Genomic DNA, 25,409 nt, shown 5'->3' with positions numbered 1-25,409 from the left:
AATTTCTCACTCCATTCTGGAGTATATCCATCTCTCTGGAAAGTATCTAATGTGTGCCCAGTGTACAAAAATAAAGGCGATAAAAATATCATGTCTAATTATCGACCAATTGCTCTACTATCATCTGTGTCCAAGATCCTTGAAAAAGTCATCTACAAGGCTATCTATGAGTTCTGTGAATTTAATGACTTACTCATCAGTGAAAATTCGGGCTTTAAGAAAAACGATTCAACAGTAAATCAACTAATTACTATTACTCATGAAATTTACAAGTCATTAGATAGCGGTAAAGATGTATGTACAATCTTTTTAGATGTTTCAAAGGCCTTTGATAAGGTTTGGCACAAAGGCCTGATTTTCAAACTTAAACAATTTGACATATGTGGCTCACTTTTGTCTCTTGTAGAGAATTACCTCTCAGGTCGTACTCAAAGAGTCGTTATTAATGGTCAGACATCATCGAGTCAAAACACCTATGCTGGTGTACCCCAGGGCTCTATACTCGGTCCTTTGCTTATTCTTATATATGTGAATGATATTAAAGATGGAATTGTCAGCAATATCAAACTGTTTGCTGATGATACGTCCCTTGTCAAACAAATTGATGACATCTCTGAGTGTTTCCAAACTCTGAACAGTGACCTCGTCACGTTGAACACATGGGCCCAGCAATGGTGTGTAACATTCAATGCAGAAAAAAACGGAGTATCTTATTATTTCTAAGAAGAAGCAAATACCACACTACCCTCCATTGATCTTAAATAATGTAAATATAAAGAGAGTTACATGCCATAAACATTTAGGTCTTATCTTGAATGATAAACTTTCTTGAACCGATCATATTGCTGATATTTGTAAGAAATGTCATAATAAACTGAACACTATCTTGAGGATGCGACATATATTACCTAGATTATGCATTGAAAAATTATATAAAACATTTGTTCGTTCATTGCTAGATTATGCAGATGTCATCTATGATAACTGCACTAGCGCCGATTCTGCAAACATTGAACATGTACAGAGACGTGCCTGCATTATATCTACTGGGGCAATCAGGGTCACAAAACATGTCACTTTATTGAAAGAGGTTGGTCTTGAGCTTCTCAAAACACGCCGTCAAGTTCATAGACTTACATACTTGTACAAAATTAAAAATCATCTTGTCCCAGATTATCTTTGTAATTTTCATCCATTGTTCCATCATAATACTGAAAACTATAACTTAAGACGACATGCTAACCTGATACCCATCAGGTCAAGAACAGTAGCATACTATAACTCTTTTCTTCTAGCTACGATTAGAGACTGGAATAGTTTGTCAGCTGAACCAATTACAGCAACATCTTTGGCGAGTTTCAAAAGGTTGTTAAAGAAGAATCTCAATTTGTGTAGTAAAAAAATATATTCACGAGGACATGGTTATGAGAAAAAGATTCATACTAGATTACGCTTAGGGCTAAGTGCTCTTAATGACCACTTGTATAAATATAATCTAACATTAAATAGGTTTTGCGATTTCTGCCCAGGTAACTGCATTGAAAACACTGAGCACTATTTAATTCATTGCGCCCGTTACACGAATTATCGGATTACTCTTCTACTTGGAATTAAGAATCTGCTTTGTCCAGATATAAATATAGCAATGTTGCGGGATCTATGTCCCAACTATCTGAGCAAAATATTAATAGAAGGTAGTGATGATTTGTCTGATGATACTAATTTAGAGTTGTTTGAGTGTGTGTTTCGATTTATTAAATCTTCAAACAGATTTTCTCGATAGCTTAAAAACTTTTTTTGACCTGATTGTGCTCAAAATTGTCTTTCCATAATCACTATTTTATATTACTGAATCATACATGTTTGTTAATTCGTGTGCATGTGAGTAAGAATGAGCGAGTGATTGGATGGGTGTGTAGTATTTGTATGTCTTGTCCTGTACATATTGTCTTGTCTTGTGTTTAACATGTTTGTATTCAAAACTTTGATAATTGTGAATCTGTATATATCTATGTTGAGGAGATCCACGCGTAGCCTCTGGCTGTTGGCAATCCTCTTTAAATAAATAAAGAGTTAAATTAAAAATTAAATAGATACCTCAATAAGACAGCAACTCAACGACACAATCATCGCAAGACATCCGGAGATTCATATATTTATTTATACGTACTATACTTTAGACAGGACATAGTTAATGTGTGCTACTGTCATGTAAATTATCATATTGAGAACATAAAGATTTGGGAATGAACATTAATTAATCTTTGACTTTGATGTTAACTACGAACTAAGGAAAATGTGGGGTAAGTTTAAACGCTCGCAAACGGATGGCCGGATTAACAACCGCAAAAAATACCCTATACAATAGACTGTAAATATAATGTTTTGTGACTTTTGGTGTTTATATATAAGATTGTATTTCTTCTCATTTTACATATTTCCATATGTAATGCATTTATAAAATTGATTAATTTATTAAATTATGTTTGCAATAAAAGATATCTTGTATTAATGTATTTATATCATGAAAATTATTCAGAAACTAGTGAACTATAAAGACACTTAAATTTTGTAACTGAATATCATTTTTTTTTTTGTTATTTGTTGTGTACATGTATGTATGTTGAATGAATTGAATGAATTTATATTATATTATTGAGAAAAAATATTTAATTTTGGAATAATATTTCTGTACAAAAAAAAACAACCTGAATATATGGAAAACACTCACAAACTATATACTATATAACTATATAAGTTGGAACAGACTACAATTGTATGCTCATTAAACCTTGTTGTCTTTTTTGTTTTCTTTACTAATAGATAATTGGTAGAATTAAAAGTGGGCAAACCAGGAGTAAACCAGAAATATAACAGTACATTTGTTATCAGTTAGTCCATTTAGTAGTTAAATTTTATTTACCGAGTGATTAACGGGTGTTTGTTCATCACATAACGTGCTACTCGTCTTTGGACAATCTCTAGCGGCCAATCTCTGTTTTATTGTATCGATCCCATACCGTACTGACGTATTCTATTATTGGTCTTACAAGTGTTATATATGCATTTTCACTGATGATTTACAGAAGTAGATCTGATATTCAGGTTTCGTTTTAGGAAGCCAATTATTCTATTGGCTTTGTTACATGCAGACATTATTTTAACATGGTCATTCCATTTCAGTTATGACGTGAAAGTGCAGCCTAAGTATTTGGCGCTTTTGACAGGTTGTAAAGTGTGACCATGTACATTGTAGCTTGTGTACAATGTGACAGGAAGCTAGCAATCCACCTTTTAACCTTTTCTTTGCTTCCATAGTGTTTTAAGTTTATGAACGAGGAGACTGTGTACCGACCTTGTTGAATGCTCTATGAGTTTGCAGCATATACAAGTCGGAGATATTGGTAGTTCTCTGCTCTATATATCTCTCCTTTCTTGAAGACTGGGCTGACATTGGCATTCCTCCAGTCAGATGGTACGTCCCCATGTTTTAATCGATGTTTGAAAGATGAGTGTAAGTATTGGGGCTATTTCCTTTGCCAGTTCTGTCAGTAATCTTGGTCTTATGTTGTCGGGTCCTACTGCTTTATTTGGAATGATTTTTGTAAGCAATTTTAATATACCATTTTCTGTTATGGTAAGTTCCTCAGCGGAAGGGTATCATCTATTTACCTGACATCTGTCATCGGAATGAAAACACATGATGGTTGTATGTATCATTGGGAGCGAAAGCCGATTGGAACTGTTTATTAAGAATGGTCACTTAGTCTACTGGTATGTGTAGTAGTCTCTCACTACGAAGTGGTGCCACTCCACTGCTTTTCGTTCGTTTATGTTTTATGTATGTCCAGAACTGTTTCATATTGCTGTATTGATTGTTTCTTCTTTAGGTATTACCATGTTTTCAATATAGTTCCAGTTTGCTCGACGGAGTTCTCATTGGACACTTTGCTTGATTACTTTAAATTTTGAGATGGTTTTTGGATCAGCTGAATTTTAGTTTTGTTGGACAATCTGTCTTGACGATGTATTAACTTCCGTATTTTCGGAGTGAGCCAAAGAAGGATCTCTTTATGTTTTGCAGTTTTATGCAGAATATGATTAGTTACACTCTGGTTAACTTGGACTTGAACAGAAACCAGAGTTCCTCCGCTGGAATCTCTTATGTGTGCAGCTTATCCTTCGACCTTCTGACGAGTTTTATTAATTTCCTGTTTGATAGTTTCCCAATTTGCTGTCCTATGTTTCTTGGTTATTGCTTCCTTGATATAACTCATAGAAGTAGAAGCTTCCCTGGAATATTTTGTAAAAGTAGGAAGTAGAAAAAGAATTTTCATTGCATCGGCTGACGCAAAACGAGCAAGATTTTCTCTTGCTGGCAGGAGATGTAAATGTTAAGAAACCAACCATGTAGATGTGAGGGAAAAAAATACGTTTCGTGTTGCAGCACGTGTCACCCTGGTTTAAAAGAAAGTAAAATAGATTAAATAAATACTTCACTTATCTACTTTATTTGTCTGGTTGTTATACTATTAATTTGTAAAACTGAATAAAAGGTTTTGATAAAACATTGTCCAAAACTATCCCACATGGTCGAAATACATTTATGGTCTAGCTCGTACAACCTAAACCATTTGCAAACTTTTTGTAAGATGTAAGTTAAACAAATACATAGTGGCCATTCCAATTTTTAAAAGATCTGTCCTCGTCTATTTTAAAATTCTTTCTCTTGGTTTTATAAGATTCGTTAATACATAGTCAATAGAGGATATACTAATGTCTGCATAAATGTTGCATGGTATCAACTAATACAGATTTTCATAAATATTTCATTAGTTTTTAAACTTTATCACATCTTTGAAATTCGATGATATCCACATTAACTTTTTGGAATAATCGATCCTGCTTGAGCTAATGATTGAAATACGGGTTATTTCAATGCTATTCCATCCTTGGTAAGGCCCCATAGAGATTAAATAGAAACCGATATATAGTTACAATCGATCTCCTTCTCTGTAGAACCATTCTTGTAGGGTATCGATCTGTTGTTCTTCAGCATTCCGGTTGGATGTATAGTAAAGCAATACACTACGAAGGTAAGTTTTCTACTAATAGACGTTTTATTATTATATTTTATTCTAAATAAGACATTAATGTGCTTAGGTGCATGAACAATTTGCAGATTATGCAGAAAAATGTATATGTATGCAGCAATTTTAAATCTAAATGAATATTGAACAGATATATCATGTTAAGGAGGGGTATTTGCGAAAAATACCAGTCGAGAGAATGTTAAATTTCACGAGCCGTAAGGCGAGGGAAATTCATTCTCATGATATATCTGTTTAATTACACCGAATGTTAATGTACTAAAACGCATTGATGATCGTGACGTTACAAGCGTCCAGTCGGATAGAGTATTTTTTGGCAAATACCACGGCAGAGAGGGTAAAAAAGGCATATCCTTTTAGCAAATACCCCGGCGGCGTTAAAAATGAACGATATTCATTTGATAACAGTAAATTGGTGAAAAATACACTGGCTATTAACCAATCAAAACCCCGGATTCTTACATAAGGTGTAATTATAAGTATTATACAAATAGGAATAAGGGAAACAACCCATCGACAACTTCAATTCTTAGATAAATTTTGCTTCCGTTTCATGGTTCCAAGACGCCATATAGTTTCAGATGATTTAAACATCAGTACAGCAATACGTTCATTATAGAAAAACATGTGTAAGGGGAAATGTATTTTCAATACAATGGGTATTTTCAATACAATGGATGAATTGATTGATTGATTGGTTATTGCTTTACGCCGCATCAGCACAATAAGGCTATTTAGCGGCGGTCAATGGATAAACAATCTCCCTTTCCGACCAATGTGTTTAGAGCTCGTTTCTTAATGAAGCTTAAAAGTTATATGCATTGAACTCTAATCTGTTGTTAAGTCCAATGAAATTTGATATAAACTGGGTTAAAATTCCATATAAAGGTTAGTTTTATCATAATATTGAAAACACGAGTACTCGTGGAAAATCATAGACCGTTTGTTTAACACACCACATGTTGGTTAAGTTTTTAACTTAACCCCGTCTTAAGTTAACTTTCAGACTTGCAGAACACGGAATATGCACATGCACTCTAATAATTAAAGTCCTCGAGGACACTGGTTCCCTGATCATCCTAGTAATAGAAGTAAGTGAGGCATAACGACTGAATTATTCGGGTTACAGTAACATATTGTGATATTCATCAATGAATTGAATAATGTAATAAAAGTATTCTTATTAATCTAGCGTGGGTAGGTATTCATTTCAATTTCTCACAAAAGCATAAAAAAACCATAAATCATTTCCATGTGTAATTTGGTACTGATTTGAATTTTAATATAAAAAATGTCGTGACATGGAAATTTCATACAGGACTGTATACGTTAAATAGGGGAGAACATATTAAGGAGATATATATATAAAAAAAAAAAACACACAAGTGGAATAAAAAAATAGCAGTTATCTACACAAATTGTTTGCCATATATACAATAGTAAAATGAATTTTATGGCAAGGGTGAAAAATGATTGATTGTTACCGTTGCTTAATGTCCAGTGGCAAATATTTCATACATGTTAAAGACAAGAACAAATAAACAATAGTCATTATTTATAGGTCCTTTTATAGAGCCGTCAGGTATGAATGTCAAGGAAATTTGACTGCCACTGGAAAATGAAGGTATACTGGATAGGGAGAATTTTGCCTTGCAACATGCCACCTACGAATCCCTCAAAGAGTTTTTGCAAGGTTTCTTAAAAGGCAGAGAGCGTGGCACTCTCTCTACATAAGTCATTGGCTTTCACATCCCCATTCTGACTGGACGTGGCTGCGTACTTGTGCATCCCGCATCCAAACGGACGCCCAACTTTGACAATGGTTCTACTGTCGGTCGTAGAAGTAACAAACTTTTTAGTTTATTCAGGCCTAGGAATCCCAACATCTGAATATTTAAGTTTTAACAAATAAAGAGGCATTTCTATAATAAAAAATATATGCCAAGTGACAGTAACTGCATGGGTTGAGCTTGGTTGAGAACATTTAAGCAAATAGATAAGACGTGTTAGCGCCAAAGTATATAAACCCAAATAGCGTTCTCTTAATGCATGTCGGTGCATATTCGATCAATAAATGGGGGGGTTCAAATAATTATAGTCTTTCCCGGCGCTAAAATATCCATTAAAAGTTTTTTTGGTTGCTAAAATGTCCTAGACCTCACTGAACCCTTTCGTGTAACTGGTCCCAAAGTTAATGGATTACATGGAAATGAAAATCAAATACAGTTTATATCGATGTTTTACTCAATAAACTTTGACTGATACATACATGTTGTGTTTTCTACTGCTCCCAGTCATACACTAATCTGAAACGCAAAATAAAACCATGCAAACAAGAATACAAAATGACGCATACATACAATATAGCTGTACATAATTAATACAACATAACACCCTAGACAACTGGGAAAAAGTATACGAAATATTATATTACGAAGAGTGCTTATTGAAAGCATATCTATACAGTTATTTATTATTAATTGCATATAAAATATACTAGGATAAATTTATTGCATATTATATCATGTATACATCTGGCCTTCCTCTTGTTTTGATTCGAGCGTCACTGTTGAGTCTTTTGTCACCAGGCAAACGTCTGGCGAACAAAACTATAAGCGTTGTTTTTCTCTGATTAGTTTCAAATTTTAAACGTGATAAGCTACAGTATCACTTCATTAAATATACTTTGCTTTTGCTTACTGTGTTTTCAAAATGGGACCAAGAAACATCAGATTGACCTTTTTACTGATTTGTCTAATCCGTCCGCATTCTTTTTTGAAAAGGGGTGGCGGGAGTGTTTAAAACCTTCAGTAGACCGTTCAATATGCTACTAATATCAAATGCGTTTTGTTTAAATATACTTTTTCACTTTTTTGGTCTTTTGGAAAATGTTGTTTGTGTTGTATTTAGACCCTTCTACATGCACACGTATAAAAATTGCGGTTTTTATTCAACGCGATCATAGTTTTGAACGTAGTTTTTAATTTAGACTTGTTTATAGTATATATATATTCAATTTATACTTGTTTATAACTCATCTAAACATCAACCCAACAATGTTAGATCTGTAAATTTGCTTTCGCAAATTTTTAGTTCTTCCCTCGCCGGGATTCGAACCCATGCTACTGTGATATCGTGACACAATATATATATATATTATGTACATTGCCGTTGAAAACAAGCAAAGTTACACCATACGTTTAATATATAGGATATCATCGTGACTTTTATTTTATTATATTAAATGATGCGATATCCCCAGTTTACCTGGTGTGATTTTGATTGAGATATAATACATTTTACAACTGTGTTCTATTAAAAAGCACTGAAATGATGATTTTATATAATTCAAACTTTCTACACGGTTGATTTCCGCCATCATAAATTTTGTATCAAAGCCTTTATAAAACCAAATTTTAGTTTTATTATATGTATTTTTTTTATAATTTTTAAGGATACATCTCAAGCGTGAGTACCTCTTCTAGTATGTATATAATATTGTAAATTCATGTTTAAACATTTCTGTCCCAATTTAAGTTCGGGCGGATTCATTTGTAACACGAATTCGAATTGGGCTGGGCAAATACATGTACATATTATATAATCCATATTTTACATTAAATGCTTACGAACATAATAATCTTTTTATATATTATGACTTTTAGTTGGGTGTATCCTGGCTGGACCATAACTGGTTCAATCTTATATAATATTTAGAAATATTGTTAAGACACAACAAAGCTGTTTGTATTTGAAGAGATGAGGGTGTGGATGGGGGTTACAGAATGTATGGACAAAAAATATAACGAATAAAGAAAAATGGATCCAAAAAAAATGAGAATAATGAAGAAATGAAGGAACACTTAATCAGACTTTTAACTATAGCCATCAGATAATGTATGCACCGTACATAACACACCAATGGTAAACAGGAGTCTCACGATTGATACCCCTCCTAGTTTGGAGTTGTTCAGGAAAGATCGAACCTTCTGCATCACTCCACCTTACTCCCTGTATTTGAGGTGTTTCGAATTGCTTAATGACTAATAGTAATGTGCAGTTTAATTTTCTATGCAAGTAGTGTCTGCTCGCGAGTGGCTTCCGAGTAGCTTGAGCCTGGTTGGTTTTAAAGCATTTTTTTGTGATTACGCTCTAGACCCTCCAAGACATAAGCCCAGATTTACTTATATAGTATACAAAACACCCTTGTATTTTTTTAATAGATGTTTTCCTCCATTGCTAAAATATCAGAGGTTAATCTCCTTAAAGTAAGCCAGAAAGTGGAAATCGGAAATAAGATTGAGAGACCTATAAAAACTGCCAGTCAGCATATTATTTTAATAAGGCTATAAACGGGTCTTTGCACAGATCTTTTTTTCTCTGTCAGAACTCTACCTTTTTTCGTTAAATCTTTAATATCATTTTCCTTAAATCTTTAATATAAAATGTCATCTTCATCATACTCGTTTTTAAATGGTCGATAATCATTAAATTTTTCATCAAAATTTAATAAGCCTTAGAATTCGTTCAAATTTTAAATGTCTATCTAAATCCCCTAACTTAAAAAAATATCAATAGAAAGAAAAACAAATCATGCAAAAATTTACAATGCGTAATTGTTCAATTCTAAAGAAAAAGACGTTACTTGTGTGAACATGAAATTAAAGTTCACATTTAAGTCTAACATATGCATTTGATATTTTTTTCAACAAAATGGATAAATGGGTTGAATAGTATACTATATAGGGAAGTAATTTGAAAGGTATGCATTTATTCCTTTTTAAATGCAAGAAGTATAAGGTTGTATTTACGTTGATTTAAAATTGCATACTGGAATAGATATCCATGTTTTCTGAGCAAGTAAGTTTATCCTTTTCAATAATCAATGATTTCACTATTTTAAATTAAATTTTAATGAATATCGGGTGTTTCAATAAATTGTAAAGAGATTACTCAGAGCAAGCGGTTGGCTTAATTAATTTGAAAGGTGAACAACTTTCTAAATCTACTTTTATGAGAGTAAATATTGGTTGATAGTCTGAAGTCATTTACAAAAAAAAAAATGGATGACGAATAATATTATTAAATATTCAACCTTTATATTAAATATCCGATAAAGGTGTCCTCAATCATTATTTGGATGACACTTAAATTGGAACTTATGTGTACATGTAAATAAACTCTTCATAGATACCAGGACTAAATTTGGTAGATAATATTTTAGATTAACAATGCGTCCGCAATGCTCTTCAACTTCCTCATTTATTTGTTTTTTTTTTTGTTTTTTTTTTTAAAACTTGTTTGATTCGAGGGTCACTGATGATTTTTCAGTTTGAAGACAAAAACGCGTCTTGCGTACAAAAATTTGAAGTCTGGTATTTCTGATGTCAAGTGTAATACTATTCGCTCTTCGTTAATGGAAACAAGGGATACTCGATTTTAGCCGGCTAAGTTTATTGTTGAAGGCGGCTAGTTATATTTTCAAGATAAATTCATTTGGGTTAGTTGTTTCTCAATTACGTTTAATCAACATCCTTGTATTCAATAACGAGTTTATGTACAACCACTGGGTCCATGCCACTGTTGGTTGAGGTTTCCTCCTCGAAATGTCATCAGCCCAGTATTCAACCCTGTTGTGGTAGCATGAACTATACCTAATGTGGTCATATATTTATTTTATATAGATTATAGACCGTTATTTATCCCGTTTCAATGGATGTACACTAGTGATTTGTTGGGCCCTTTATATAGCTTACTGTTCGGTGTGAGCCAAGGCGCCGTGTTGAAGGCTGTACCTTGACTTATAAAAGTATTCAAAGTAGATATATGCGTCTGGGTAATCGAGACTACCACATCGGTAGTTTATACTGCAGATAGTTAAATGTTACGTTATGTTGTATTAAATGATACTTCTGTAATAGTATATCCATACCCATAAATAACCCACCAGACCATAAATACCTGTAACATTTAAAAACTATTACGGATGTCAACGATCTGATCTAAACCCTTCTTTGGGATAAGTATTCACGGATCTAGAAATTTTCATAAGTGGGGGCCCACCGACTGCCTAAAAAAGGGGGGGGGCGCTTTCCAGTCACGATTCAGTGATTCCCTATATAAGCAACATTTTTTTTTCTCAAAAAGGGGGGGGCGGGCCCCCTGCCCCCCTAAATCCGCCTCTGGCATTACAAAATTTAGGATTGCTAATATAAGTAAAACAACTATCCACCAAAGACAGCAGGACAAAGATCTAAACGACTAAATAGCACTGTGAAGGTTTCAACAATGAGCAAAACTAATCACAATATATATAAAGATATTGAAAGGGTCCGGCATGACAAATACAAAATAAATTGGAAATACAAAAACAAATGATCCTTCTAAAAACGCAATTACCATAAAATATGTATAGACCCAGACAGCACACAGCCTTCACCTTCAGTCTCCTCTATTTAGTTTAACCAGATGTAACTTCTATTGACTAGCTGAAATTTTGATAGCAAACATTTAAATGTCTAGTATTGAGGTGCAGTCTGTTGACTTACATAATTTTCACAATGTTTACCGTCTCAATACGGTTTGGTATAGTCACTTTTTTAATAAATCTTTACTCTTCATATCAAAATAATTGATACAAGTTTCGATAATTACCATTGAAGTAAAATATATCAAAATAAAATTAATCATTATGTATTTAAGTATTTCGTATAAAATAAATATCTGGCCAATTGTCTATAGACGGTGTAGACTATATATACATTTGTACCAGATGGAATACTTAAAGATGTTCCCACGCTGTTGTTTAGTCACTTTTTAGCTCACCTGACCTGAAAGGTCAAATGAGCTTTTCTCATCACTTGGCGTCCGTCGTCCGTCGTCCGTAAACTTTTACAAAAATTTCTCCTCTGAAACTACTGGGCCAAATTTAACCAAATTTGGGCCAAATTTAACCAAATTTGGCCACAATCATCCTTGGGGTATCTAGTTTAAAAAATGTGTCCGATGACCTGGCCAACAATTAAACCAAGATGGCTGTCATTGCTAAAAATAGAACACAGGTGTAAAATGCAGTTTTTGGCTTATAACTCAAAAACCAAAGCATCTAGAGCAAATCTGACATGGGTAAATTTGATAAGCAGGTCAAAATCTATCTGTCCTGAAATTTTTAGATGAATCGGTTAACCAGTTGTTGGGCTGCTGCCCCTGGATTGGTCATTTTAAGGAAAGTTTGCTGTTTTTGGTTATTATCTTGAATATTATAATGGATAGAGATAAACTGTTTACAGCAATAATGTTCAGCAAAGTAAGATTTACTAATATAACAAGATCGAAATGGTCAGTTGACCCCTTTAGGAGTTCTTGCCCTTTATAGTCAATTTTCACCCATTTTTCGTAAATCTTAGTAATCTTTTACAAAAATCTTCTCCTCTGAAACTACTGGGCCAAATTTAACCAAACTTGGCAACAATCATCTTTGGGGTATCTAGTTTAAAAAATGTGTCCGGTGACCAGGCCATCCAACTAAGATGGCCGCCATGGCTAAAAATAGAACATAAGGGTAAAATGCAGTTTTTGGCTTATAACTCAAAAACCAAAGCATTTAGAGCAAATCTGGTGGGGTTTAATTGTTTATCAGGTCACGATCTATCTGCCCTGAAATTTTTAGATGGATCGGACAACTGGTTGTTGGGTTGCTGCCCCTGAATTGGTAATTTTAAGGAAATTTTGCTATTTTTGGTTATTATCTTGAATACTATTATAGATAGAGATAAACTGTAAACCGCAATAATGTTCAACAAAATAAGACCTACAAATAAGTCAACATGACCGAAATTGTCAGTCAACCCCTTAAGGAGTTATTGCCCTTTATAGTCAATTTTCACCCATTTTTCGTAAATCTTAGTAATCTTTTACAAATATCTTCTCCTCTGAAACTACTGGGCCAAATTTAACCAAACTTGGCAACAATCATCTTTGGGGTATCTAGTTTAAAAATTGTGTCCGGTGACCAGGCCATCCAACCAAGATGGCCGCCATGGCTAAAAATAGAACATAAGGGTAAAATGCAGTTTTTGGCTTATAACTCAAAAAACAAAGCATTTAGAGCAAAACTGATGGGGTTTAATTGTTTATTAGGTCATGATCTATCTGCCCTGAAATTTTTAGATGGATCGGACAACTGGTTGTTGGGTTGCTGCCCCTGAATTGGTAATTTTAAGGAAATTTTGCTATTTTTGGTTATTATCTTGAATACTATTATAGATAGAGATAAACTGTAAACCGCAATAATGTTCAACAAAATAAGACCTACAAATAAGTCAACATGACCGAAATTGTCAGTCAACCCCTTAAGGAGTTATTGCCCTTTATAGTCAATTATAACAACTTTTTCGTCATTTTTTGTAACTTGTACAAAAATCTTCTTCTCTGAAACTACTGGGCCAAATTTAAACTAACTTGGCCACAACCATAATTGTGGTACATGTATATAGTTTAAAAAATGTGTCCGATGACCCCACCTACCAAACAAAATGGACGACATGTCTAAAATTAGAACATAGTGGTAAAATGGAGTTTTTGCTTTAATATATCTTTGAAACTAAGACATTTAAGGCAAATCTTTCAAGATTTAAATGTCCATCAGAATAAGATCTATCCCCTCACAAATGTTCAGATGAATGCTACAACCCGTTGTTGGGTTGATGCCCTAAAATTGGTAATTTTAAGAAAATTTTGTAGTTTTTGGTTATTATCTTGAATACTATTATAGATAGAGATAAACTGTAAACAGCAATAATGTTCAGCAAAGTAAGATCTACAAATAAGTCTCATGACCAAAATTGTCAGAGAATTCCTTAAGGAGTTATTGTCCTTTATAGTCAATATTGAACGACTTTTCGTCATTTTTGTAACTTGTACAAAAATCTTCTTTCCTAAAACTATGGGCCAAATTTAACCAAACTTGGCCACAATCATTACTAGGGTATCTATTTTAAAAAAGTGTCTAATGACCCCGCCTACCAACCTAGATGGCAGACATCAGTAAATACAGTAACAGGTGAGCGACACAGGCTCTTGAGAGCCTCTAGTTTTCAAATTTCATAAATTATACCGCTTTTGTAAGAGGGTAACACAATATTGATAAAAAAACAACAATACATGCATCGGCATAAACAATAGTCTGAAACATGGGTTGTCTTACACAATGAAATGATGAATGTTTATAATATTGATTGTGTATTGTGTCGCGATAAAGTGTCACATTCTGGTCAGAATGACAAATAGTCAAATTCTACTTTGTCGATCATATACGCATTGATATTACATTTGTATAAGTTTTGGACTTTATCTTTCACATACTTGTCATTTGGGATAACCGGATTCCAATTTAGATTTCACAGGTAGAATTTTTATGTTCTTTGCTTAACTTAACTTTGATACAAAAACGGTTAACTAAAACATAAATTGTTTAGTTAACTTTTGGTAACTAACAACAATCTTTAACTCATGATACGGCATACTAAAAAGAAACGATTCGAATATGGGAGTTGGCAATTGAAATTATTACTATTGTTATTCAATTAATTTATTTTTGTAAAAGTCTTGGAATAGAGTTCTTAATGCTAGAACCATGGGACAACTAAATGTGTTTACTCAAATACATGACTTTATAAACTATAATACACTTGCTTTTATTTTGTGAACGTTTTTGTCGATAAAATATATTTTGGTTTATAGCGGATATGTGTTTTTACTTAAATTAAACCGATATTGACTTTGTTGTTATTTATTTAAATGTAAACGTAAATGTCATGTCATGGCTGATCTGTCATGTTACACCCTTATACATAACGATACCTGTTCTATTAAATCGCACCTTTTAAATTTATAAGCAATTACGGATAAATTTGATCGTATTTGAACCCTTTTAAATGATCATACCCATTAACCAACTTAACCATCCGAGGTGGCGTTCAACTGATATTAATATTCCAATGACTTTTGATTTTTATTTGAACTATTTTCATAACCCTTGTGAACGAGATTTCTGTTTGAGACTATTTATGAAATATTTGACATTGCACATTTAGCAAACAGCTATTATTAATAAAATTACCCGAGGTGTAACATTTATTGGATTGGATGTTGGAACTACATGTAGCTCAGTTATAAGGTAAAGTAGGAATCACTTATTGTACTTTTCCCCTTTTTAGCATGATTGTTTTCTAAAAAAAATACCAATTTAAGCTTTTTTAAGGCATCAGTCCTTGTAGTCCTCGCCTTTTTTGGAAAGCGTTCGAGACTGAATAGATTGGGAATAAAAAAAAACACATTTTTAAAACTGTGCTGCAACATTTTATAAGATAATCGCAACGCAACATATATTTAGATGGAATCGGGGAGAAAAGTGGTTTTTTGTGTAACTACCCGTGTAAACATATCATGAATCTATTAATTTAAAAAAAAAGACTAGCATTTGCTAGCGAAAGAATGTATGGAGAGCTTATGTGCTATAATCTGATTATCTTTGCGATTTCATGATATCCCTCATAAATCTTAATAATGAAAGTTAAATTATCATCAGGTTTCAACATGAAAAAATATTGAAAATAAATTTAATATTATACTTCAAAAATATTTCTTCGCGTTTATTTAGTAAAACAATCCAATATCAATAAAAAAAATTATGCTTCGACATGAAAAATAAAATATTTAAGACGTGTATTGTTACAAATTGGATTTATCAAAGATTTGTAAGTTATACAAAACCTTCAAGTTGCTTTGATTAATGTTGTTATTGAGTTAGGTATTGTGATGTAAGATAAAGAAAGTGGCACACCTTGGTCTGATATAAACAAAAACAATGATGAACAGAGTCTTTCATACATAAAACATATGGACATATGTGTTCTTCCGGCTGACTCAGCTATTGTGGACAGATGTGTCCCTTCGGCAGCAATTAAGAGAGTTAACGATAAATCATAAGTGGATTTTCTTAATTTCAAAATTTGGAGTTTTAGTTTGGAGTTTTATGTACGCGTTTGAACTTAAGAAAGTTTTTTTTTAAAGTATTATAAAAATGCATTATGTGAAATCTCCTGTGAACAAAGCGTGCCTGCTAAATGAGTACATAGCAACTTCCAACCAAGGACCGAAGCATATAAAATCGGCAATCTAACGCAGGGCTTCTGGAAAGTCTGGAGAGCCTGCCGACAAACTTGCTTCGGAAGTTGGAGTACACACCTTACGTCATACAATCTTTTAAAAAGTAATATGCTTGCTTTCACAATAACTGTTAGTAATTTCTTCCAGATAAAAAAGGTATTACATGCTGTTTATATAGTCGTGTTTTTAGTTCCATGAAAAAAAAAATGAAATGAAAAGATAAAACTATGTACTCATTTATTTTATTTTATAATTCGAACGGACACCAATTATATAATACAAGGAAGTACACAAATTTTACTAAACGGATAGCTGACCCGCATCATTGACATTGGTGGACTAAATCGATGCACCCCTTAATTTAAATTACTTCTTGAGTAGTGAAATGTCACTTTGAAGTTTTATATACATTTATTATTTGCTCCTCAACTATTTTTAAAATCGCTTTTAATGTCCTCATTTGTTTTTTTTCGTCCAATCTGAATTTGAAAAAAATTTCGTGAGTCTTATCCGTAATTTTCTCGTAGATGGTAATCTTAAACGAGATAACATATGAAAGAGTGCAAAGGCATTTTAAAATTGTTTCACAAATTAAAATGGATCGAACATTTATCTTCTGTATTCACACAACAGTTTCTTAGAATTTAATTCTGTCAATTTTATGATTAAAATTTCCGCATCGAATATGTTATTGTTGTGAACCCTTGTATATTGTTAATCTAGATATACATTGTGTACATGTAAACATGTGCTTAGGTCTGCCAACAAGAGGATATTTTAAAATTTTAAGGAAATAAGTTTTTCCATTTATGAAAAGCAAAAAATGATGTAAAGTCGTTCATTAAAGTGTCGCCAGAGAAATTATGTTGTTATAGAAAAAGCGTATTAGGTAACGACCATTTAAATACAAAAATCATTAGTATTTACTGAGAATAGAATGTAGGTACAATAGGTCAGATATTCAGTTACAAACGACATTAACCGTTCAAAATTTATCTAACATTTTATTCGTAAAATGTGCAAATGTTATCTTATATCAATAACAGCAACAATGGAAATTATTCATGTGAAAAATAAACCATCCTCAAACATGGATCATTTTCCCTATATAGAATTACAAAGCTAGTGCATGTTTGTACGAATAGCGTTTTTTTTAAAGTCACATATATAAGAGAAAGATAAAATCATATGTATTTTCTAAACGGATGAGATGATTGTTTAGGGGGAAGTGTGCCTATTGTCAGAGGATGGCATTTCGTGTTTTATATTTCAAATGAAAATCATATCTCAAATAGCCGAAATATGTTCAGTACATAGTCACAGGTTTTATTGATGAAGACTTATACGTTTTAAATGTCTGCTGTATCTTCCAATCTCTGTATCTCCACATGGCCATGTACTGTCCGGCAGTTAACACCCATTTGCTGTAAGGACGTTTGTTTTAGGATGTGAAGATACAATTCCACGTCCAAACGGAAGTAAACCGATGCCCTATATCTGGAGAGTTAGAAGGTCTCTGAAGCGAAAACAAATCCATAGAAGAAATATTTTAGGGTTCATAGGGGATCTGTTACAGAGTAAAATGTCTGTCACCATCAAGAATATTGAATTTACAGTTGCATTCCAAAGGAGGAGAATTAATTTATTTAGGACCAAAAGTTGGTCCTTTATATTTAGAAACAATAATGTACTAATATCATTTAAATATAAGCATACTTTGCAGGTCTGATTAATATATACTTAAATATATTAAATAACAAAATTGAGAATGGAAACGTGGAATTTGTCAAAATGACTGCAACCCGGCCAAAAAGCAGAACACATCCTAATGCCACCAATGTGTCTTCAACACAGTGAGAAAACCCAGCACCCGGATATGGGCTTCAATTGGCCCCTTTAAAATCATATACTAGTTCAGCGACTGAAATGTTTGTTTAATAATAAATTCATGTTTAATTATAATTAAGTGTAGTTTAACCATGTTACAAATGTAACAGGACCAACATTGCTATCTAAACTTTTCGTAGACGTGTAGTCTAAGTTTGTTGAAATCTTTGTATTTTGTGTCAAAGATTGTCAAATAAACCGTTTTTTAAACCATCTAATTATAAATAATATATAGTACTAATCTCTATATAATTTTAAAGATTTTTGTATTTAAAAGAAATTGAAAGCAATGAATTCACCGTTAGAAAGGACAAGTGTACAGTAGTATATCCCAGACAATGTTATAATTGTGATAACAAGGTTGGGGTTAATCGGTTGGACTAAAAACTTAATCAATTAGTTAATTCATGGATGTATTCAATATGGTCCTTTCATGGTTTATTAAAACAGTAGCCTTGAGCTCATATATTTGTTAGATGTATGTGACCTATTTTCCTTCATTCTTCAATTAAAAGAATTTAAAAATGAGGTTAAAATTACATAAGAAACATGCTCATTTCGTAAGTGTTATATAAAAGAACAATATGGTTTATGTTCGTTTTCGTTGGAAAATTGGTTAAAACTATAGTTTGTGTCCGTCTGTCTAACAAGACTGTTAGTAAATTATTCTTTTCTAATATCCACATTTTAAACGGCTCATTTGTCCTAAAAAATGTATACTGTTATCAGAGACATATAAAATAATTGTATTTATGTCTTTGCTGTTATGCTATAAAGGAAAACTTACAAGAATCGCAGTAATATAGTACATAGGGAGCTTCACTAATAGCCTTGGGTTGTTTTCAGCTTTTATTGTCGGGTAATTTAATTGCCGATAGTTGTATACATATTTGGCAATCACATATATACGTATGTATCATTTTATCATAGTATGTTTATACCTTAACTGAAATGACCATTATTTATTGGTAACTTTTTTGGGGTTTTAATTTTTGACCATTTTCTAGATGTGAAAAAAGGAGAAAAAGAAGATCAATTCTGTGTTTTTCACTGATCAGAAGTGCCAGAATGCTCAAAGCAATCTAACTGTCCGGGTGCGGACAATAGACACCGCAACACCAGGTCAAATCCGGGTCTAATGAGGGAAATTTTAAAATTTTCATGCTGAGCATATCTTTATATTAAACAGTCCTAACAATTGACCGAGATTAAAGAAAGATTAATGGTGACAATTTGTGACGTGACGGATTATAAATAACACCGGAATTAAACCCCGTAATATTTGCACACACACATACATGTATATTGATCATGTGACCGCCAAATTGTTTTAAATATAACTTATTAGAGTGAACATTTGTGTTGTAAAGAAACAATAATTGTGTATGGCTAAACATTTAATTAAAACGGTAAGTGTTAAACGCATTGTATTTACACTGTTGTATATTAAATTTCCATTTGGTCTGAATAGTATTTAGTTTTGAATTTGAATTTTGTAGTATGGCAAATCGATACTTAACAAATTAAAAATAAACTTGTCTATTAAAAGTGGACGTAGCGTTGTCACCACGTACTTTAATCTTTTATCTAAACATACTTGTAAATGGATAATTCATTCACACTGTTTACTCATATACTGGGGGAAATGTGGACAGGCAATGTATAAACGAGAATTGATCCAGGATTTACAAACATTAAGAATTATAAAGCATTCAGAATGTACGTATTATCATCGAAAATAACCATAATCTAAGCATAGATTATCAATGGGGAAGTACATACATGAACAATATCAGAAATATATAGATGCGGGGTATTATTACCATTTACCAGAGTCTAAATATCGCGGATGAAAGCAACTATACATGTATATTATGCTGCATCAATGTGCACGGATGTGAGATAACATCTAACAATTTTGAACTGGAAGTCAAATGTAAAAAACTCAAAAGTGCAATATTTGAATATCATACACATATAACTGGTCAGTACAAGACCTAAACTCACTTCAAAATATCATACAAAAGCATATATACAGTCCGCCAAAAGTTAAGCACCACCTACTTTTATTGCATCGATTTTTTTTCAAATTTAAAAAATCAATTGTTCCTCGAAAAATAGAAAACAATCATATAGCAATTTTGCTAATGTATACCATAAACAAACCACAAATATAATTTTGGTCACTTATGAAGGTTCTATGCATATAGGTTTTTCGTTCATAGAAATAGTGTAAATTACACAATTAAGAAATGGAATTTAAGTTTCACTGTGATTTTATTTTTTTAGAACAATTAATCACCCAATACCATTAAAATTTTCTACACATAATCTTTGGTATGTTTGGCAAATTTAATGTCAATATTTGAGTCAATAGCATGTGTAACAACCTCATTTCCGGTACAGTTTCATAACACGACCTATCTTTCTCGGTACAAGCCTTCAAAACTTTAGTTGAGGAAATCTGTTGCATTAAACAACAAATGCCACTTTTAAATCGACAAACTTTTGTAAAGGTGAATCTCTGCGATTGAGATTTCCGACAATGGCATCTCAGACATGTTTGATAGGGTTCATGCATGGAGTCAAGGAAGGCCAAAAATTAGTGTAAATGGCTGGTTGCTCTTTGGACTCGGTTAAAATTCTTGCCCTGCGTGGTATAGCGTTGTCATTCAGGTACAAGTGTCTTGACAATGTTGACGCAAGTGGGGGATTACTAAAATGACGGACTACAATATGTTAAGGCACCAAATCTCTGTATGTCTGTCCGTTTATGTTACCCTGCAGAATATGCATACCCAGCTTATAACGGTATAAGAAGCAACCCCGTACTGGAACACAACCAGCAATGCATGCAGTCCTTGTGCAAATGTTGTTTTTGGTCATAGGCCGTTTTTTCCCCTGCGAAATTCGTATTATGGCGTCTTCTGGCAGTAAAGGAAACTGACTCCCATCTGACCAATGAGTGTTTTGTCAGGTTCTTATGTTCAAGCATAGATGTTCATTATCCCATTTAAACCTGACGGTAGAGTGCCTGCTTGAAGGTACAGGTCTCTATACACCACGACGTGCTCTTCGTTTGCCTCTATAAAGTCGACGGACCAATGTACGAACACTTACACGACCACCTGGAGAAACAGTGTATTTATAAACGCACATATGACCTTTGATAAAAGGTTGGTTGACTGCTTTATCGGAGTGCAATCTTTTTGGTCGTAATGAATTTTTTTAGTGTATGTTAAAGGTAATTCATAACACCAAACATTAATATTTTTTTTGCAATAGTTAAAAAAATATTGCCAGTTATATTTCGGTGGTGCTTAACTTTTGGCGGACTGTATATATAAAAAGAAAAGGATTAGCGTCCAATGGATTAACATGTCATCGTAATGTAACATAGAAATAATTAAACACAAAGCAAGGTAAAGGTGAGATAAACGGATTAACAAATTGTCACTATAGCACTTAAAATATAATGTCTGAATTTATTTTATTTCTATTTCACATTTGTTCAAATCTTTCGGGTTATACATACACTAATACAGTAAACCTATTTAGAAGTTAAACTTGTTTCTTTACCTTGCATTTCAAATTTCAAACTGTCAGACCACTTAGTGTAGTAGCCCAAACCAACTTTTACGAGATGGTATTTGAACAAGGGAGACATTTGGACTGTGGACACAGACATCGGTACCAATAATTTTTTTCTCTACATAAACAAGCTTGCTCAAATATAGGTGTTTCTTAGATCTTTTACGGACAGCGAGTGTATACGTATAGTTATAAAAAAAGATGTGGTATGATTGCCAATGAGACAACTATCCACAAAAGACCAAAATGACACAGACATTAACAACTATAGGTCACCGTACGGCCTTCAACAATGAGCAAAGCCCATACCGCGTAGTATAGTTTCATGTCTTATACGTCTGTTTATCCTTATCATAGACTCGATCATTGCCTGGTATCCAGTCCAAACCTCAATTTCGGGCCACGGCGAGCAGAGCCAGCCACGGTCTTATGCTTTTTGGAAGTTTTTACGGAATCTCAATAAGAAGTATTTATTGTAGATTAACATTGAATTTTCACTTTTCAGAAGGTGATGTTTCTGTGATTACAAATTCTCTAAGACTTCATTACCAGTAACTGATTGTTATATGATAAGTTGAATATAGATGTTGTAATTTGTATTTTGTTTGTCACCATCATATATTTACTATGCTATCCAACAATAAAGGTTTATATTATTATTGTTATCTTTTAACAGGGTTCGTGAGAGGATTCCTTGAGTGATATGGTATGAAAAGACGTGGTTTGGTTAAGCAGTTACTGCTGTTTTGTCTTGTTGGATTTGTTGTCACGTCTGTTTATAACTCGATAGTGTCTCAAGTGAACGAATTAAACGTTAAAGAAGTGACGGCAAAATCAACAACTAAACGGATATTAAATTTTATACCAAGTACTCGTACATTCCCAAAAAACAAGTTTAAAATTAATTGTCGAAAAATCATTGAAAAGGATAAAGATGAAATTGACAGAGCGACTGCTTTGATGCGAGTAAGTCCACCTTCCCGTTTACAAAATGGAGATTATATTAACGCCACTCAAGACTGTGTTTATTTCCGGAAGTCGTTTCGATATGACAATTATCCTGTGACCAATGAGGAAAAAGAATTTCCAATAGCTTTTAGTATCATCACATATCAAGATGTCGATCAAACTGAACGTCTGCTACGTGCAATATATCGTCCACAAAACTTATACTGTATCCATGCGGATGCAAGTTCCCCCGATTCGCTCCACCGAGCATTGGCGGGAATTGCCGACTGCTTCGGCAATGTGTTCATAGTCTCAAAAAAGGAAGATATAATTTATAATCATATGTCTCGTTTAAAAGCAGATTTAAATTGCATGTCTGATATTCTTTCAATGCCACAAAAATGGAAATATTTTATAAATCTACCACATCAACAATTTCCATTAAAAACGAATTTAGAAATGGTAAAAATACTTAAAACTTACAATGGTGCTAATGACATTGAAGGAATTATAACTCATGGGAGAATGATGCCAAGTAGATTTGAATTTAGTCACAAATACGTAAACGATTCATGGAAGCGGATTGGTAAACGAACTAGCAAACTGCCACTCAACGCAACCATCGTGAAGGGCAGTGCCTATGGTGTTTTTAGCCGTGAATTTGTTCAATATACGATCACAGATAAAAGAGCGAAGGATGTTTTAAAATTTATGGAAGATGTAAAAAGTCCAGACGAATATTACTGGGCTACTTTAAATCATAATGAAGTTTTGAAAGCTCCTGGTCGATACTCAGGTATTATTTTTACACCACGTTTAAAAATAGCATTTAAGTCTAATTCAATTCAAGATTTTACTTCTTGCATTTCATTGATTAAGTGGCTTGTAATCGACATATGTTTTGTTGGTCATATGCTTCACGGGATAAGGGAGACAACGTTAAGTCAGCAATGTGTTTAATATAATATATTTCATTAATGATTTTTGAAGCGTTAAGAGCTGAAAATTATGTAACTACTACTTAGAATGAAAAAAAATAAGAAGGTTTGGGAAGATTATCAATGAAACAACTCATCACCAGAGACCAACTAACATAGAGGTTCACCACTATAGTTCACAAAACGGCCTCAACAATGAGCAAACCCATACCACATAGTAGGCTTCGCCGGAATACATTTATAAAAATGATTGCCACAAACATAACATTGATGTTTTAAAGATTAATCTCCTTTTACCGAAGTAATCTTATCAATAGTACCATTGGAACAAACCTTTGCTCTTCAAATGAAAAAAAAAACCACTTTGATTCTGCGTGCGTCCGTCGCGCTTTTCTTGATTGACCTTTAAGCAACGCATTAAAACCAAACCACGTGACAGCCAGGGATGTATAATAGATACACAGAAAAATTACAAGGTGTCAATTTCAATTTCAAGGATTATTATTATTGAAAAACAGCATACTTTTGCAAAGGTACCAAGTATTCCGTGGATCAATCTTTTAATGGTTCACACCTTGGATTAATGCTATTATATCAGTCGGTTAAAGAGCTCTTAAGAGCTCATGTTCTTTGTTATTATGTATATATGCAACCCGACTTTAAAAAAAGATTACTTTACAGAACAGAACAGACAAATTTTTTTTTTAAATCAAGTACACATATATGAATTCGAAAACATCAACATTCAATTTGATAAGAAACAAGACAAAATTAAACAGTATTGCTACTCTCGTGTATAATTATATAGTTTTCATTGGTCACGTCAGGAACATATATATTTTTTAGTTCTTTAGTTAGATATACTTTTCCCAGGTCACATGCATTTAAGAATTGAATGCTTCTTTTTGTAAATATGTAAAAGTGTTGAACTAAGTACATTTTGTATGAAGCGCGGAAGGTGGATTTTAGAATGACGCTATAGTGCTGTTAGCCAATCATGATAGCGTATTAAAATAAAAACATACAAATCATGTAATTATCACATTATAATAAAATTCTTGTTTATATTTATTTCAAATATCTATTTACAGGTAATCCAGAAAAGAAACCATGGCTCGCTGTTTATGCTTCGTGGGGAGGTCGTGATAGGTGTCATGGCAAATATGTACGTGGTGTTTGTGTATTTGGTGTTGGCGATCTCAACGAACTTGTCTCTAAAAAGGAACTTTTTGCGAACAAATTTTATCCGGATTTTCAGTATTTAGCTTTAGATTGTCTTGAAGAATATATATACAACAAAACCTTTAGTCATTTACCTTTTGAAACATTTTACTATAAACAGTTACCATTTATACGTAAGCAATAAGATTTTTACTTATTGCAATCAAAATGTGGGTTTCAGTGTTTTTAAAATGTATACTGTTTTGTTATTAACTATGTCTTTTTTATTTGAATAAAACAGATTTATCAGGGAGCAATTTTACATAATATTTCGCTGTTAGCAGTTTGGTTGGTCCAATTTTGTTAAAATAAGCCGAAACCGGCAAGACAATTATAGATCATCCTCATTTGAATCAATAAAAAAGTTGAACAAAACAGATTTATCAGGGATCAATTTTACATAATATTTCGCTGTTACCAGTTTGGGTGGTTAAATTTTGTTAAAATAAGCGCAAATCATTGCTGATGTATTATTGACCTACAAGAAGATATACCAACCTCATTGCCATACCTGCCAACTGTCACTATTTGCGGGGGATTTCCC

At 33.0% G+C, this 25,409-nt stretch overlaps 1 protein-coding gene across 6 annotated transcripts; it reads left to right on the top strand.

Moving 5' to 3' along the window:
* The first annotated feature begins 5,062 nt into the window (after window positions 1-5,062).
* LOC139488581 (beta-1,3-galactosyl-O-glycosyl-glycoprotein beta-1,6-N-acetylglucosaminyltransferase-like) lies at window positions 5,063-25,118 on the top strand. 6 transcript variants are annotated; one of them, XM_071274303.1, is made up of 3 exons: window positions 5,063-5,096; window positions 22,435-23,502; window positions 24,736-25,118. In XM_071274303.1, the coding sequence occupies exons 2-3, from the start codon at window positions 22,467-22,469 to the stop codon at window positions 25,008-25,010; spliced, it is 1,311 nt and encodes a 436-aa protein (XP_071130404.1). In that variant the 5' UTR covers window positions 5,063-5,096; window positions 22,435-22,466; the 3' UTR covers window positions 25,011-25,118. The 6 variants fall into 6 exon arrangements, with proteins under 6 accessions (XP_071130404.1, XP_071130403.1, XP_071130401.1 ...); XM_071274302.1 differs by lacking the exon at window positions 5,063-5,096 and adding an exon at window positions 9,726-9,873; XM_071274300.1 differs by lacking the exon at window positions 5,063-5,096 and adding an exon at window positions 9,788-9,971.
* Window positions 25,119-25,409: the final 291 nt, after the last annotated feature.

Source organism: Mytilus edulis, chromosome 9 (assembly GCF_963676685.1).
Source record: "Mytilus edulis chromosome 9, xbMytEdul2.2, whole genome shotgun sequence".
Classification (NCBI taxonomy): Eukaryota; Metazoa; Mollusca; class Bivalvia; order Mytilida; family Mytilidae; genus Mytilus; species Mytilus edulis.
The sequence above is the reverse complement of the archived record's forward strand: the minus strand, read 5'-3'. Positions and strand labels throughout refer to the sequence as shown.

What these genes read in the sequence shown, in the direction of transcription:
- LOC139488581 (XM_071274303.1), top strand. Translation starts at nt 22,467, where the DNA reads ATGAAAAGACGTGGTTTGGTTAAGCAGTTACTGCTGTTTTGTCTTGTT. An exon ending in AGCTCCTGGTCGATACTCAG is followed by an intron (nt 23,503 to 24,735) that starts GTATTATTTTTA and finishes ATCTATTTACAG; the next exon opens with GTAATCCAGAAAAGAAACCA.